This window comes from Nasonia vitripennis, chromosome 4 (genome assembly GCF_009193385.2).
Source record: "Nasonia vitripennis strain AsymCx chromosome 4, Nvit_psr_1.1, whole genome shotgun sequence".
In the NCBI taxonomy this organism is placed as follows: domain Eukaryota; kingdom Metazoa; phylum Arthropoda; class Insecta; order Hymenoptera; family Pteromalidae; genus Nasonia; species Nasonia vitripennis.
Genome location: NC_045760.1, coordinates 3,963,780 through 3,981,581, shown reverse-complemented (window position 1 = coordinate 3,981,581; position 17,802 = coordinate 3,963,780). Strand labels below are relative to the sequence as shown.

The window sequence follows — 17,802 nt, the reverse complement described above, 5'->3', positions numbered from 1 at the left end:
CGCAAAATAAAATGTCCCCGCGATTGTGTTGTCTATAGTCTATATAGGCTGAACGCGATTTCAGTTCGTTTTCGTTACTTACTCTCGTATTATTTATTCGTCGATCAGTTCACAAAGCCGTCCGTAATTGACATTGTATAGATTCAACTTTGTGTGTACATGAGTATGTGGTGTGTATAGTGATGCGTGAGTGACACCAAGAGGGAACATTTTCCTTGGCGTTAGCAAACTTTTCTATCTTATAACTACTTCATTTTATACGACGTTTCGCAATTTTATACACGTCTCTACGCACAGGTGTCGTGGTATATTTTCATATATTCTTTATTTTATATACTCAACTAAATTGATAAAATTTTCAATTTCGATAAAACTTATTTGATATATAACTCTCGGCGGGCGTGATTGATACACTGCACTGTAAAATAGAATCTCTCGACAATTTTTTTATATATACCTCTTTTTTTAATCTTTATACTTTTTTTGTACAAACAAATTTATTTACACAATATCATCAATTGAACTATTTGATACTCTCTCAACGCTTTACGGCTATCACATTAATAATTATACCAACTAAATTGACTCGATTTAATAAAAGATACGTTATGCCACTGCTTCACGTTTCAGAAGTAGAGCAAGTTTTTCTCATATCTATGATAATAAATTGATTAGTGGTATACGATAATAACATAACACGCAGTAACTAAAGTCGTTTGTCATACAACAATAGATACGAATAATTTCTCAATAACTCGGTGCAATTCGATTCTCGCAACAGCCGTACCTTAAAAGTATAACTTGTATAAACCTGCTCTCGAGCTCAATACAACGTCGTTTTAGAAAAGAAAAATCGATCAAGTTCGCAGTCGAAAGTCGCGCGCAAAAGTTTAACAAAATCGCTCGGCGAAGAATTTCGACGCTTCGAGCTATAACTATACGTCTCACGACCGTTTAAACTTCGCAAAAGTCTTTGTTCTTAGCGCCGTAAATTTCCTCAGCTTATTTTCGTTGCTCCGCGCGCTCTTCTCCGTCTCAAAAATTTTTTGCTCTCTGCTGCCTCTTCTCTGTTTTCACAATAAACGAGTGTCCGACACAGATCGATTATTCGGCTTCGCGATCCGTTTCGTTATTGTATGTTTCATGTGTCTTCTTAGATTATTATTTATCGTTATATTTGTTCTCGTCGTCGTCTTTCGCGACGTGGCTAAAATCTGCGCAGTGCGTTGTGTGCACGGCGCTATAGCTATATTTTGCTCTTTTTCTCCGCTTTTTGTGTCACTCGGAAAATATAAATCAGACGCGCAATAATACAACGTGTACAATATTTCAAGAGGGTGTGTATAACACGAGTATAGTCGCTGCTCTCGTCATCGCGCGACTGTCTACGGAAAATTATATCGTATTCGCGCCTAAGGAGAAGCAAATGCTCAGGCAGCCAGTGATTGGTCTCGAGAGTATTGCAAGCTTTTTCGTGTCTGTGTGTATTTTTTTTTTTTTTTTTCGTTCACCAGAGGCTTCTTTTTTTGCAGAATATACATCCTGTGACGTCGTGGGTTTTGTTGTTCTTCTTAAGAGTACGATCACATATTTGGTACATATAGAAACGGAGGATGTGGAGAAACTTTTCCTATATTTGCTTTCCGAGTGATGCGAGTCACTCATACTTTATTTATGAGGCTTGGCTCTTTCGCGTTAGATTGCACAATACGTCGGAATATCGGAGGAATTTCGAAAATAAAACGGAGAAAACACATGGAAACGTGCACGGTATAGAGTATAGAGATGTTGTTTTTTCTTTGTCTTTCGTTATACAGCTAAATTCTGTAGCGTTGTGTGTGTACTTATCATAAAAAAAGGTTGATTGCCTACTCTCGAAGATGCGTCGGTTTATACGAAAAAGCACAGGCGTCTCTCGGCAACGTGTAAGTATCTAAAGTGATTGGCTCTATGGCAGCGTCGAGGCTAAATCGTTGGATTCGATGTTTTATAGACAGTCGCTGTCTCTTTGCTGCTTTTTTCCCTCAATTTCTCCCGCAGTCGTCCTACATTAATGCATCGACGATTCGCCTCGATCATTCAATTTGTTTGTTTATATTTATTTACGTATAACACTTTATCTACAGACAAGTGGAGGGACGTTATATGAGAGAGTCTTTTGCTATTATTTATCATCGCGGACCTAAGGTCGCGCTCGTTTAGTCTGGCTAGTTGGAAAACTCTTTCGGCTATAGAATTACAAACTTGTAATATGAGATACCTGGACTTGGACAAATTTTTTTTCAAATGTACAACAACGTGATTACGCCGATAAAAAATCGTTGAGATCGTGTGTGTTGAGAAAAATCAATATGTAGAGTAAAAAAAAAAAGAAGATTTCCGAAAAGATCGCATAGGCGACGAAACATAGTCTTGTATCGAATTGACTATTACTGGTGATGCATGCGTATGAATAGAGTTCTCTTTTACAATTCCAATTGTCTGCGGCGGCTTCGCGGATACGAAGCATTTACTTATAACGTTTTGGTTCTCAGTACAAAGGTTTCGAATATAACTGCAGCTTTCGGTAAATTATTTGTCTTCTTTCTCTCTATAAGTCAACGTAGCTATAATCTACTGCCTATATTTGAAAACAAAAACAGAGAAGCAATAAAATGCAAAATTACGCAACTCTCTCGTCTGTTATACGCTCGATTTCGGAAGCAATAATAAAGAGGATTTTGATTTTCAAGCGGGGATATAATGAAAAGTGCGCAGAAAGCTTCGTAAAATGAATCATAAATCATAAAGGTGCGGTAAAATATAATTTCAGTATAATTTATTGGATTAAACATAATATGCCATTACTCTCGTAATAATAATTAACTAAAATGTGACAGCTTGGCGTGAGTAGAAAATAAAAAAAAGTCGACGACATATACGTAGGCGCTAAAAGTTTGCTCCCCTCGTAAAATGGCTCGCCTACATTATTGCGTATATAATTGAGGTGCGCAATACGTACATAATGTGGAAAAATTGATAAAAACGTTCTCGGTTTACACGAAAATCTCTAACTATACGACGAATCGGGAGAAAATAAACAGTAAAGTATATACCCATTCGAACGTAATGTAATGTAACGGCGCTGCACCGATATACAAAATTTTGATGATGGCAAAGTACGATTTCCCTTCGTCCTGTGCAGAATAAAACTAAAAATCGAACGGCGCACACGATTCTTTCGTTACTATTCTTTCCTTATATTACACGGAATACATATCAGTTCGCTCGGTCAACTCGCGGTAAACGTTCAACTGAACATTCGCATCATCATATCAGCACCCATACGCGTTTGTGTATATATTGCGTTGCACAGTCTATATGTGTATATAACGTAGATCATATACATAGAATCATCTCGTAGAAATCAATTACTCGCGCACGCGTATAAGAATTCAATTGTTTACACGTATGCTGAACAGGACGAAGAAGCGCCTTGTCATTATCACAAAAATTTTTTTCACTTATCGTCTATAATATAACATATGCGTACGCGCAAGTCGACACTCGTGCGGCAATGAGAGGCACCGACTCGGAGTGCGTATATTCCACTTCGTATCGTATATAATATTTATATAATAATCGTAGTAATAATGTGTATACTTAAAATCATACATGCATAGCATAGCAATGTAATGTAATAATTGTCCCCTTAACTACGGTATAAAAAAACAATAAAGTATATATACTTCGAATACATACAACGTATCCCTAAATGTATTATATATATATATATATATATATATATATATATATATATATATATATATAGCGATAGTACCACAAAAACTAAGGCAACTTTACGCTACGATACTTTCGAGTCGACATACGTTGATACAATATTTTTTTTTCTTTTCTGCTTCGTTTTTCTCGCTTTCTCTCGCTATTACAACTTTCCCTCTGGGTTCGTTCTATTGTTTATATAAAAGACATAGCGCGTCGGCTTCGACTACGCGCGCATCATATTACAGCGTGGTTGTACATACGTCGACGAAGCGACTTGAAAACTAGCGTAAAAACTATCGGTATACATCGCGCGCGAGTCCGTGTGAGTGTGTGAATGTGTGAGAGTGTAAAGTGTGATAATCGTGAATCGTCCTGTTCGTATGGTTATTTCGTCATTTTTATTATACACTTTGTTCCTATTACAGCGTACGCGAACGACAGCGCGATTGTGGCGGTCGACTCGTCGCTCGTCCCCTCGAGATCATAATATTTCGTTTTAGTACAATTTTTCCCCTTCATCTCTATTATATTATATTATAAGTAAAAAAAGATGTTCGGCCGTCGAGACAGCGCGAAATCTACGTCGGGTATATTCGATTATAATATAATAAATTACGTTATCTTTCTGAAGTCATTAGCCCACGCGAGCTCTATAATGCCAACAACGCTTCATTCATCTTTGTTCTGCGTGTACAATGTGTATAATAATACTATTGCAGAAGGAGGAAATAATTATCCTAGAGGTAATACAATGAGTGCGCTTTTGAAAAAAAAAATGATGATGTAATAAGAATGACGCGACGCGACGAGCAAGTCGTTGGCACTATACAAAAGAAACGCGCGAAAGAACGTTCGGCAGTACTGCATCGGGGAGTATTATAATACATAGCCCTCTGTACAATAAGAACCGATTCGGCGCTGTCTCGCGCGTCGTGTGTAATAAATTGAGAGTCTGATCTCTCTTACCTCCGACATCATTATTGTCTATATGTATAAGTCGGTGTGCGGAGGCTGAAAATACGCGGCTGGCGAAACGATACCTATATAAGAGAGAATAATGTCCGTTGTCGCGCTTTAGCGCAGCGAGCGCAGCTTGAGCCTGAGCACGAAGTAGGCGACGACGCGCAGGGCTATGAGGAAACTGATGAGGGCGACCGCGTCGATCCAGTAGACGGCCTTGTCCATCGACATGTCGTTGAGGAACTTGCGCGGCGACTTGTACAGGCAGAAGTCCTCGCTGCACTTGAGCGACTTGCGGTTGTAGCCGTAGACGCTGATCATCGCGCCCTCGAAGCCGTAGCGAACGTACGAGACGTACGGGAGATATCTCAGGTAGGCCGGCACCGCGTTGAAGTTGACGAAGAAGCCGGAGAACAGGATTATCGGCACCGACGTCACCGGACCTATGAACACGCCGCTCTGCACACGCGCGTTTTCATTAGTCCTTGTTAAACGATGTTGATATGTATGGATTAATATAAACAAGAGAATGAATCTCACCTCGACGCTCATCGCTGCGCCTATCAGCAGACCGATCGACTGGGCGACCAGTGATGTCAAAATGCAAATGTTGAGGAACATGAGAAACCTGTCGATCTCCAGCGGCTGCGACGTCATGAAGTAGACTATTATGACGTAAGCCACCGAGTAGACGATCTGCAACGCATACAAGAGAGTCATGCATCGTTCGACAATCAATCGTCGTCCGCCGATTATTTGCGATCGTCGGAAACGGAATCCGATAACTCACCTGAAATGGTATGTCAGCCAAGGATCTCGCCAGGTAGAAAGCCTTGAGAGAGTACCAGTAGTTCAGGTGCTCCCTCACGAACACGGCCATTTCCACGGGAACTGCGAGCATACGGAAAGCGATACATTAGAGAGAGAGAGAGAGAGAGAGAGATACATTAGATGTGATCGATCGAAATCGAGATTCTGAAACTCACAGGTGAGAATCGTAGGCATCATGGCGGTGAACATGATGAACATGACGGTAAAAAAGACGCAACCAGCGTTGCTCATTGCCTTGGAGGCGTCGTTGCCAATGTCGTAGTAAATTGCGCCAATAAGAAAACCAACTATAATATGTGAAATCAGCCTTAGCCTCGTTAACGTCTGCAACAAAGAGAGATTACGCCAAGCGTGAGTATACGAGCTCGTTAATCTTAATCATCGTTCGTTCAACGATATTCAACTCACCATATCTCGAATCTGGGAAAGAAAGGTCCTCTTCAAGAGGATCCAGAACTGTATCCAGCCGTTGGTGGGAAAGCCGACCTTCTGCTCGATGCTCTCGGCGCTGTCGAGCAGCGAGGTTGTGCAGGACACGGGCATGTTGAGGACGGTGGCATTGCCGTTGCCGTTGCTGCTGCCGTTCGTCGTCGCGTTACCGGCCGGGGCTGGCTTGGCCACGCCGTTCGGCACGAGGCTCGCCATTTCGGCCTTGCCGCCGGCCTCGTGCTCCTGGGGCGGCGACTGCTTGGCGATGTCGTTCGAGACCGTCTGGGCCGCTTGGAGGGCCGCCTGGTGGTGCTGGTAGTTGTTGCACTTGCCGTTGTTCACCGCGCAGACGAGCTTGTGCACGCACTCGCCGTGCTCTCCGCAGGCCACTTCCATCACTGTGGTTTGGCAAAGAAATAAAAAATGTCGATTAGAATTCGAGAAAAGGAAGAACGAGCGAAGCGAAACGGGCCAATTGATCGGGTGTAATACCGTAGTCGGCAGGATTGTGGTAGCCGGGACAGTCGAGGCACATCGAGGAGAGGAAGGGCACGAGTCCGCCCACGTTGCCTTGATAGATGCACTGGCCTTCGGCTAAAATGTACAGGTGATCGAACATCTCGAACAGCCTCGCGCTTGGTTGATGGATCGTGCAGATGATTGTTCTTCCTGAAATCGCAGCGAGGAACGCGTGTTTTATCATGTGCGCGGCTTCGGAGAAAATTATCAATGACAGACAATGGACTGCACGAACCTCCTCTGCTCAACGACTTGAGCAAGTTGAGGCATTGGAAGCAGGAAGAGCTGTCGAGGCCGGAAGTAGGCTCGTCGAAGAACATGACCGGTGGATTGTTCACCATCTCCAACGCGATCGACAATCGCTTCCTCTGGCCGCCGCTGAGACAATGGGTTTGCGTATTACTCGCGTCGCTTAGGCCGAGCGTTTCAATGATTTCTTCGATCTGCAATAGGGACGCGAAGATTAGCTTTTCATTCTCTTCTCTTTTCATCATCATCGTTAAAATAGCGTAGGCCTATAGGTACTCACCACAATTTTTTTCGCCTCAGCGCTTATGTCCTTGCCGAGCTTGAGGTTCGCCGAGACCGTCATCGCCTCGTAGACGGTCAGATGTGGCAGAAGCCGATCGTCCTGCATGATGTAGCAGGACATCTTTCGAAACCTCCGAAGATTCCTGTCCTTTCCGTTGATCAGCACCGAGCCGCTGAGATTCGACGTTCTGAAACGAGGATATTTCGTCATGATACACCTGCAGCGTCAATTAAATAAACAACGAGCGTCAGAGCTCAATCCCTCGATCCGCACAGAGTATAGGTAGCGCGCAACCCCGGCGAAAACTGGATCAGGTCAGTCGAGCCGGCTATCGCAGCCTCTTCAATAATTCACAAAGATCATCGTTACGGCTGCGAGAAGTCTCTCGGCATTCTTTCAGTCGAAACTGGGCCGAAATCGAGGGCGCCTAGCAATCAACGACGCGTCCTTCGAGTCGTTGAACTCTCGTCGATGTGGGGGATGGAATCGATGCGTAAAATGGGAGGCATAAGGGATACATACGAAAATAGCCGCGGCGAGCGGTTCTTCGAATATTTTTACGAAGAGCTAAAGTTCCAGCATTGATCATCGAAAAGTTCGAGGCGTATTTTAATCGCGAGTAAAAACAAGTCGCGCTGCAATTTCGTTACGAATTCGATAAGGCCATTCGCGGAAACGCTCGGCAATATCGGAGGATGTGCAATATCAGTGCAGGGTAATATCGTACGGAGAGCGAATGAAAATTTAACGAGAAAACTCGAAAGCTCGAATAGAAGACCTCGTTATAAAGTGATTTTGAAACAATGCGTAATTCACGATGTTACGCTTTATCGAATTAAAGACGCGCAGCGCAGTGTCGCATTGCGGCTTTTCCAGTATATACACTATATAATATAGAGCACGCGACGATTTCGTAATGCGCGTGCAATTTCATTAGAGACTGAATTTTCGACTTCGTATGCATATATAGTGTATAACCGCCCAGGGGTGTGTCGACTGTTCCGGTGAGTTGACGTGCACGCGGGCGGAATTGTCGGAATGCGCGAGATTGAATCTAGGAGCTATGACGCGCTCGAGTCGAGTTCACGAAGAATAAACTCGAAGCGGAGTTTCGTGCGCGGAACTTGCCCGAGTGCAAAGTTGCTTATGATTTCGACTCTCTAGAGCGGACGGCGAGAGGCATTTATTATTGAGAGCCAAAGTTGCTTGTTTGGCGAGTTATTAATATGTATTAACTGAGGGAAAAATTAATCGTAATTACTTGTATCCAGCGAGAACGTTCATGAGCGTGCTCTTCCCCGCGCCGGAAGGGCCCATTATGGCAGTCAGCTCTCCGGATCTGAATTTCCCCTGCACGCATTTCAGTATAGTCTTGTAGCCTGGAACAGCAGAAAAACAACAGTTTATAACACATTCGTCGCCGTCTGTATTTTTGAGCCGAGAGAGACGCCTTGGTCATAGGTCAGGCCGCGATGATATTTTTTTAATTAGGCCACGTCACGAATCGTCCGATACTGTCTCTGTCTTGTCTTCTCTCCTCTGCGTGAAAACGCGATCATTTCGGTTGGCAAACAGCTATTAACTTGCCGGCCGTGACCATACGCTTTTATTATACCGTTTACGCGTATGTGTGTGGAGCAAACTGTATACGCGAAGCGAGTTACAATGAGACGCTGATGTTTCCGCTCGACTCGCGGTTAATAACTGTTAATACCGCGGAGTTGTTATTACGGGCCCGTAATAACAACTCCGCGAGCCATATAAGGAGTAATTTAAAAGAGAAACGCTCGGGTGAGATAAAGTTCAAGATAAATAAACCGATCGTCCATCGGATTTTTCAGTGCAGGTCGCCTCGAAAACCCGGGCTTGCTCTCGTTACGTAACAAAAACGGAGCAGCCGAGCCTACGAGTACATACTCTCTCCAGAACAAGCAACGATCCCACCTAGATCCAGCAGTACAATCGTCGCATCCCGAAAGCTCCATTCACCGAGGCCCGGAAGTCAAGAGGTGCATCTCGGGTGCATCCGCACCGACGCACGCGCAGGCGTCCTACCTCCGTACATTTCTATCGATCCGTCCGCGCTCGGCAAGTATTATGCAGTACGCGCACGGGGTCGTTCACTCGGCCGAGTGCGCGAGGCAACGGCCAGTGCAACGGAGCTATAACGAAAACTCCAATAGGGTTTTGGCTCTTGAGATTGATTCGTTCAAGCGCACCTCTTTGTCTGCCCTCGGAAACGCTGTAGGCGAGATCCTTGAACTCGATGTCGACGGGCGGCCGTTTCGGCAGGTGGGTCAGCGAGACACCGGGCTTCTTGTAGGGCTGACCCGGACTGGCGCCACTGTGGTTCGGCACCTTGCGCGCCAGAACTCCGCTGTTGCAGTTCGAGCCAGCCGTGCCGTTGGTCGCCGCGCCGTTGCACGCGCACTGGGGGTTGTTCTGCGAGCCCCTGAAAACAAATCGATGTATGTTAGCGTTGTCAGACGTAATCTTCCGAGATTTCCGAAAAACGTATACGTTATCATATCGCACGGTCAAGTGCATCAGCGGCAGAAGAGGCTCGACTCGGGTTTCGCGAACTTGAACCGAGGCCAACGATCGTATAAACGTATAAATATATACGCGGCTTATCTGTGCAGTATGAAAACGTGCCGCTGATGATAAATAATATTTTCCGTAACGACGATCGGTGGGAATCGCGATTAACGCGAGGAAAGCTTGGGTTTCCGACAAAGTAAGCTCTCTGCTGACGTTCAGCGGCGGTACGAAAATAGAGAGCTTCGGCGAACAATTCCAATTTCTCGGTGTAACTGCTATTAATAGGCGTCTAGCCATACGGACAATCGTTATTTTTTCCACAAAAGTGCTCAATCGACGCTCATGGAATTACTCTTCCCCGCAGCAGTCCTCGCTGAACTTTAAAAACTCAACCGGTTGCACCGGTGTAACTATAAGCTCCGCGTCAAAACGCGCACGTCTCGTCCCAAGTGCCTGTATTATAGGAAGATTTATCTACTTTCGAGTAAAAAAACTAGTCCGTCATCGCAGGACTCGGTGTTTGTTTTTGCATGTAAGATTTTTTTCCTCTCTCGAGAGTGGATATGTCACGCGTCGGAAGAGAGCGTCCTTGAGCAGGAAACACGTGGACGCAGAGCATAGATTGAAGATCACGATTCGAAAAAGGCTGCCGAGTCATGCCGGCGAATGGCTAATATTTCGCGATATTAAAAGCAGCTTCTTCGAGGGTTTAGCCTTTTTATTATACAAAAAACGTCATAGTCGTCGGATGCACTCGAGGCGAATAAAATTTTAATAACGCGCACGAGGCTAATTCGAACGTGCGCACATGTGGGTCTTATTGCAGTACTCGATTTTATACGAAAAGGTACTGTAGGTCAAAAGCGCGCAAAGTCATCGAACACACGCGTCATGAAATCACGCGCAGATTCGCTAGAAGACAACGGGAGGTCCGAACCCGCGCGTGTCTGATTGGCGCGTATAATTTCGTCATTTTCGTCCGGGGGGTGGGTTAACGAGCCTCGGACGCTCATTTTTTTTTTCTCTTTTTTTCGCGCGCACGTCTCGCGATCGATTCTATGCGCTCTTCCTTCGTTGGACGATAGAAACAGTTGTGTGTGTGTGTGTGCTGGCGTTGCTTTGGAGGGCGGATGTTTAATTAGCGCGACGCATTTGCCGCGAGGGGAAATTAGGGTAGTGTACTGTGTGTGTGTATGTGTGAGCGGCGAGAAAAAATTTAATCTCGCGCACCGGTGAGTTCAAGGGAAAGGTCGTCGATGTTGACGAGATAACGCCTGTGCATGTACACTTTGCATAATAGATGAGCTATGTTCGAGTTGTGTGTATATGTGGAGAAATTCAATTTCACTTTTCAGAGTGTGCTGTCGCGTGTGAGGGAACCGACGAAATTAGCTCGGATAGAAATATACATGAGCTAGAGAAACCCTTGAGAAAACGCGCGCGCTTTTATAATCGCCGGGGATATTATCCAGGTTTGACGCCATCGCCTGTCGATGACCGCGACATTTGGCGGGTGTCCAAGTGTGCACTAGGAAACGGCATTTTTTCACCTCGTCTCTCTCTCTCTCTCTCTCTCTCTCTCTCGCGGATATTTATATAATTAAAAGCTGCACCACGAGCAGATCGTCATCTCGAGCTAATTGAAAATTTCAAGAATCATCAGCACGAATACTCGACGCTGCGTAAATCGTTGGAAATGCACCTTCGAAACTCTCTACTCGCAAGAGAACTAAGTTATGACTCGGCGTTAAATAATAAATTGGAGCGGCGCGACTCGGACATTTAATGCAAAATCGATAGCGCGGCATACGTATGCGCGAGTTTTGTCTTTAAACCTCCTACGCGTGTACGACCAAGCAACTTTACCGTAACGTTTCACTCGCGAAGTATCTGATTTTAAAAGCGCGCGATTGTTGATAAATTCACGGGTGTCAACCGAGGCACTTCAACAAGTGCACGTATTATCTGTACCAGAGAATACATACATGTACAGCCGAGATAATTCCGGCTTTTAGGTGCCGCGCGCGGTGAAGGTCGTCCGGAAGCGATGATCAATTTGTGCTCGAGTCAAGTTCCCGCTCTTCTCTGCGCCGCGACGCTCGCACAAAGATCTCTCGACACTGTGTGTCGCGCGATTTTTCTGTTCGCGACTTTTGGAGATTTTCGAGCGATCGATCCTCGCGATGCAGCGCTAATATGCTCGGATTCAGCGATATCGAGGCCTTGATTTTAGCGACTTGTTCACGCGTGCGATGCATATACGGATGTTTGCTAATTTTCGAGCGAACGTTATTAAGGTTCGAAATTCAATGCGCAGAAGAAAAATATCGCAAGTGCACAAGGTCGAGCTTCTCTCCTTGGGCTGGTAGCATCCAGCTGGAGTTGCAGAATTTTCCCGCCAGTTTCGCGAATTAATCCTCCGAGACGACGATGATCGTCGAGGAAAAGTGCGCCGCTGGCGCTCGGGGGAGGTTGAATGGGTGAAAGAGCTGGAATTCGGGTCAAAAAGCGAGCTGCGATATCGACGACACCTACGACCCGTTATACGCTGACGTGTGGGCGCGGATACGCAAATACTGAAAAGCACCGTTGAGCTTTCTTATGTAAATTCGGGGCTGCTACTGCTGCTGCTGCTGCAGATCCATCGATTCCGTGAGTTTTCGGAGCGGGGGTGGTTAAGTGCCGCTTAACCGTCGATACTCTGACTTAAACCCGATGTAGAGAAAAGTTTCGAGGTTTGGAATCGTAACCGGTGGGTGTAGTTTTATGTAACAAACGTTTCACGCGAGATCGGCACTCTTGCAGCTTCTAAGTAATCCTATACGTATAAGAGAAAGAATTATTCACAGTGTCGCTGACGAAATCGCTGCAAATTCAAATAACAAACCGCTAAATTATCGACGAACGCGCTCGCGACTGCGGAGAAAGTTAAGTGCGCACGGCCATATCGTTAGTTATTTCCGGCGCGATGAATCGATCTCCCGGCGTTTTTTTTTTCCCCGCACTTTATCATCGAAAGGACAAATAAGCCGACCTTGCGCGCGTCCGATTCCTTCAATTACATCCAATCGTAATCCATTATCGGAATTATCCACTGGCCTAGATGCACGCGAGATAAGGCGCGACCTATATAATATGCATTGTTTAAGTTTGCACCCGGTTAATTAATCTGAACTTACGGATAATCGAGGCGGATACTTTGTATCTTAAGGTGCACACATACCGTACATTGGGTTCAATTGAGCCTCGAACGTGATTCAATCGTGTATAGGCCGAATAGTGCGGACATCGGGTTATATTGAGAGATATCGCCGAGTGCGCGGTTGAAATTGAGGATTATATTCGTCCTAATACATCGATCGCGTGCGAGTAATATATTTAACCCGAGAGAGAGAGAGAGAGTCGATTAAGCGTATCGCACGGAAGGCGCGAAGAATAGTGCGCGCGTAATTAGCTCGAGGAATAATGCAAGAGTCGTCGGTTCGGGATCATCGAGCATTATTATTTCGAAAGCGCGAGTTGAAGGAGAGATAGATCGTACGAAAGGTCAAGGGTTCTGGATATCTGTGGCAGACTACTTTTTTGGCGGAGGATTGCGATAGACACACCGGCTTATTGTTCGATATTCGGGGGAGCAAAAAACCTCGTTTGCACGTGATTAATCGTCGAACAATGAAAATATCTTGCGACACTTCGTTCGCTACTATACACACGAAATATAGATATGAATAATTAATTACGTGCGAAAGCGTTATTACTCTCTCGAGCAATCGATATACTTTTGCTTATTCACGCAAGAAGTTCCTGTACCGCGATGTTTCTGCAACGACACTTTTCGATCGTGAATCAAGTTGCTCGTTACGGAAACTCCCGTAGCGCAAAAATCGATTCCGTATAGCATACGATCACAAACGAGCTACTCTCTCTCTCGAAAAAAAAGACACACTCACATACTAGAATGGTCGTAAAAGAGCTGGGACCAAAGGTAAAATCGATAAAAAAAAAAAATAGGCGCGTGTAATTACCCGAGGACAGCATTGTTGAGATTCTCGAGGTGAAGAGAGGGAGGTGGCGAGCGTATCGTCACCTGGTGACTTCCGCTCGGTATGAACTGGACCTGCTCGTCTCCGTTGTACCTCGAGCCAGTGCCAGCGCCGAGCGTCAGATTCTTCAGGTCTGCCATCCTCTAGCGCCGCACCTTCCTGAAAAAAAAATTTCAAAATTACAATTGCGCTCGCTCGTCTTTCACAGCCCTTGAAGTGGGTCTAAGCTCGACTTAACGCGTTCACGCGCGCCTTTTCACCGGCTTAGCGCCTGACTCACGCAGATTTTACCCTCGACTTCTTTTCGCTGTTTGTTTTTTCGATTAGCCGCGAGAGTCGAGGAGGTTTGTGTATCTCTTATCCGGCGTGAGATATGCGAAAAGTGTGTTGATTTTTATTACGATTGCGCGGATAATTGCGATTAGTCGTCGATTCTGGTTTATTGGACGTTTGCATAAAACTGCAATTATCCATTGTGTCCCGGTGCGACGATAATATTGAAACTACATTACGCTCGGCTTGTATCCTTCCTACGCAAGGATTGCGCTGAAATAATGTATAACGCAATAATAATTATGAATCTCGATTTCGCATATAACGAAGCGAAGGCGAGACGGGCCATTTCTTATTTACAGCAATAACACACGTATACAAGCACATATAGTAAATAAAGAAGCTTTCCCATGTCGACCCTGAGCTATTTTTACAATGGCACGATAGTGTGCAGCCGCTTATACTGATCCGATATGTATCTCCGCGAACTTTACTTACAGCCGGCATTATATATAGAGACAGTAGAGGGAGCAAGAAGAAGCAACACACACACACACGGCGATCGATCGGCTCTGCAGTTCCGATCTTGGACGTACTTTTCCGCCCTTTGTACTCGATCGTCGTTTGAAAATTTTATTTTCCCTAAAAGCCCACCAAAAAAGTATAAGCGAATTGCACTCTCGGCCCAAAGACTTCTCGAGAGACTCGCGCGCGACTCAAAGAGAAAGGGCAAACATAATAACGAGGAGTAGCAGTATTTTCACGGGCTAAGTCAGTCGCTCAGCGGAGGAGACAATAATATTTTCGAGTGTTCGAGGGAGTCTTTTTTTTTTTGCTAAGGAGAATGAAAAAAGACACAGATTTAACTGAGAGAGAGAGAGAGATAGATGTAATCTTCCCGCCGAGAACAATCATGCCTATGCGATTTTATTGTTCTTCGGATTTACGAATATTAAGAACCAATATACCACACGAGGATGATTAAGAGGATACAATTTGAAAAAAATAACGCACAACCGGTCTATCTCTCACAGCTATCAAGCTCTCTCGGACAGCGACTACACGTGACTAACATAACGAAACAAAGCGATGAGCTGTCGCCTTCCTTCAATTTCAAGTTCGAACAAACCCGTATTATGATTTCGCATCTCCAATCGCGCAGATCTTTTAGTCATCCAAATAGATCAAAGAAGTCTCGAGTCCGCGACAAAGAACCGACGTGTAATCGAGTCGATTATATTCCGAGTGCTTGAGCTGGAAAGCTCGCACAAGCGCTCGTTAACCATGCAAACTTCTAATCGTAAACAAACATCAATTGGCCGTAACGAGGTGTCTGGAATCTCCATCAGCGACACGTAACGTCCCTCGAGTTGAACTCTTGCACTTGCACGAGTGCATGATATAACATGTGACAGCGCGCAAGCGCGTGGGCGCGCCTGAGATATCCGCGTCGATCGTAAATGGCCGCGCGCGTAATAGCGCCGATCGTCTGTCCAGTGGACCTGGTGTAACGCTTTGTTTTTCGCTGATAATGCGCTAATTCGACGAGTGTCGATCGTTTGCATAAGTAATATTGTGAATGTTACTTTTAAAAACTTTTGCGTCTACGGATCGATACAACTGAACTTTTACGTTGGACGAAGAGGGCTGAATAAAATAGCTCGAGCGATTAGAGTAGAATAGGAAAGAGCGAACTTTTTAATGCATTTTTTAAGTTTCACTTGGCAAATTTGTCGGAACATCTTCGCTCCGTTTACCCTTAAAATTTTCCAAAAAAGAGTCGCTCCTCGTCGCGCATGACTAAGCGACGTAACAACCTCCGAGAAAAATCTTGTCCCGCAGATTAGAGCGAGAGCGAGAGCGAGAGAGAGAGAGAAAGAGAGCAAAGTATCGAGTAGACTGATTGGCGACAATTATACATGAGAGAGCTGCGCCGTATACACTGGCCGGTTGCCAGTAATCTTGCGCTACGACGACGAGGTTCCTTTTTTTCGCGCTGCTTGCACTCGATGGCCCGCATTCGGCGTTTATCCGCGAGAAAATCGGAGGGCTGCGTGCTCCCGCGCGATGGTAAGGGGGACTATTTTTACCGGCTCATTAAGTTATATAGTGCCTGATGAGTGTACTCGCGATGTAAGCTCGGAATTCTCGGCGATGAATTATTCATCAGCGGGCTATTTGGCCGATCACTTTATCGCGAAAGTTTAAAAAAAAAAAAAATGAAAAAATCGCACGTCGCAATCGATAGTTAATTAGCAGCCTACAGTGCAGTGTTTACGTTCGACTCAGATAACTCGCGAACGCCGCTCTCGCAAAGGAGGCTTATCTACGAGCGAGAGCGCACGTGTGCGCGTGTACACAAGAGTTAATAACAAAAAAAAAAAAGAAAAAAAAGATGAACTTGGCGCGCTCGTAGCATCGAAAAAATAACAGAGTTTTTAGAGGGATCTCAATCACAGCACCCTCGCTTACTTCCACGATTTCACAAGACCCTCTCTTTCTCAGCGCGAACAATGCAGCGCGCATCCATTCCTGCGTGACTCAGAGCAGCAGCAGCAGCAGCAGCAGCCTGATGTGTATATAATATCCCGTGTAGCCTTTTTCCTCTCTCTTCGCTTACTCTTCTCGTTCTTTCTTCCTCGCGGCTGCAACGCTGGAGCTTCTTTATTCGCTTTGTTGTGTGTGTGTGTGTGCTCCGGAGAACCTGAGATTCGAGTTCTTTCTTTTTCAGAAAAAGAACCATCACTCCCGTAATCGTTCCCGGATTCCCCCCCGTAATAAGTCGCGAGAGTAATTTCGATGCTGCATTCGGCTGGTTGTTAAAGTCCAGCTGAGGAACAGCTGTTTTCAACGCGAATAAAGAGCTGCTGCTGCTGCGCGATGCTCTCTAGCACGAGTCCTGACGCGATAGCGCCAATTTGTTTAGAGAGTTCAGCAGAGCGCGCCCGAGATAACAGCAGAGACAGTCTAATTTCCGTGCGCGATTTCGACAGCCTGCAACCGAGTTAGAGGAGGTTGTCGCTGCGCGGAGGTCGGAATCGATCGAAAAACCCGAGGGCTCGCTCTCTCTCTCTCTCTCTTTCTCTCGTCGAGTCGTTGCACGGGGTTGTGTCACTGACTCAGAGCCGCGCCGGAATCTTCCATTCCCTATAGAAGCGAAAGAGAACGAGGAACAACGAACTCACCAGTAGGCAACAACGTAACCTCGAGCAACGATCGAATCAGCAACAGCAACAGTAGCAGTTGGAGTCCGGCTCGGTTCGTCGATCCTTACTCCGCATGCCCCGCTGCTCCAGGAATCCCTCCTCGACACTGCTGCACACTTCACACCGACGACGCGACGATAATATACTCGATTATACTCGCTCCAGTCCGTCCGTGCACTATACTACGTAACGCTAGCGCTGTATATCCTAGCCCTCTGCACACGGACATGCAGGGGCCGCTTCGATTTTCCGCTGACACTCGCGCAACTACTCGCGTACTCGCGCACTGCTTATATACACGCTGATGTGTACTGATGTGCGTATATCCGAGGACGAGGAGCGTCGAAAACGGAAAATTGACGGAGGGCGACGACGCGCTGCAGTAGTTGCCTGGCAGTATATATAGAGGCGAGTAAAAACGGAGAGCCGTGCAGCGATCGACGCTGCCTCTCGCGCACTGTCCGCTGACGCCGCCGTCGCTGCGTTTATGTATATATACAGCGGTCTGACACACACGGGGGGAAAAGAGACGGAAGGAGTGAATGAGAGAGAGAGAGAGAGAGAGAGAGAGAGAGAGAGAAGGCGGGCGCGCGCTTACTCCCGTCAAAATCAGCTGTCCCGCAGCGCGCCCGTCGAAATAAACCGTGTCGACTGCGCGAGCTGAGCAAACTCTCCGCGACGCTGCGAGTCGCGAGCGAGTCTT

The 17,802-nt window shown here is 45.8% G+C and overlaps 1 protein-coding gene across 1 annotated transcript; it reads right to left on the bottom strand.

The window, feature by feature from the left end:
* Positions 1-3,853: 3,853 nt before the first annotated feature.
* LOC100118336 (ATP-binding cassette sub-family G member 4) lies at positions 3,854-17,766 on the bottom strand. Its single transcript, XM_001602279.6, has 12 exons — positions 17,079-17,766; positions 13,603-13,779; positions 9,256-9,488; positions 8,298-8,415; positions 7,034-7,223; positions 6,740-6,947; positions 6,478-6,654; positions 5,965-6,383; positions 5,712-5,880; positions 5,516-5,616; positions 5,266-5,421; positions 3,854-5,184 (listed from the first exon to the last, which is right to left on the bottom strand). The coding sequence occupies exons 2-12, from the start codon at positions 13,758-13,760 to the stop codon at positions 4,840-4,842; spliced, it is 2,274 nt and encodes a 757-aa protein (XP_001602329.2). The 5' UTR covers positions 13,761-13,779; positions 17,079-17,766; the 3' UTR covers positions 3,854-4,839.
* Positions 17,767-17,802: the final 36 nt, after the last annotated feature.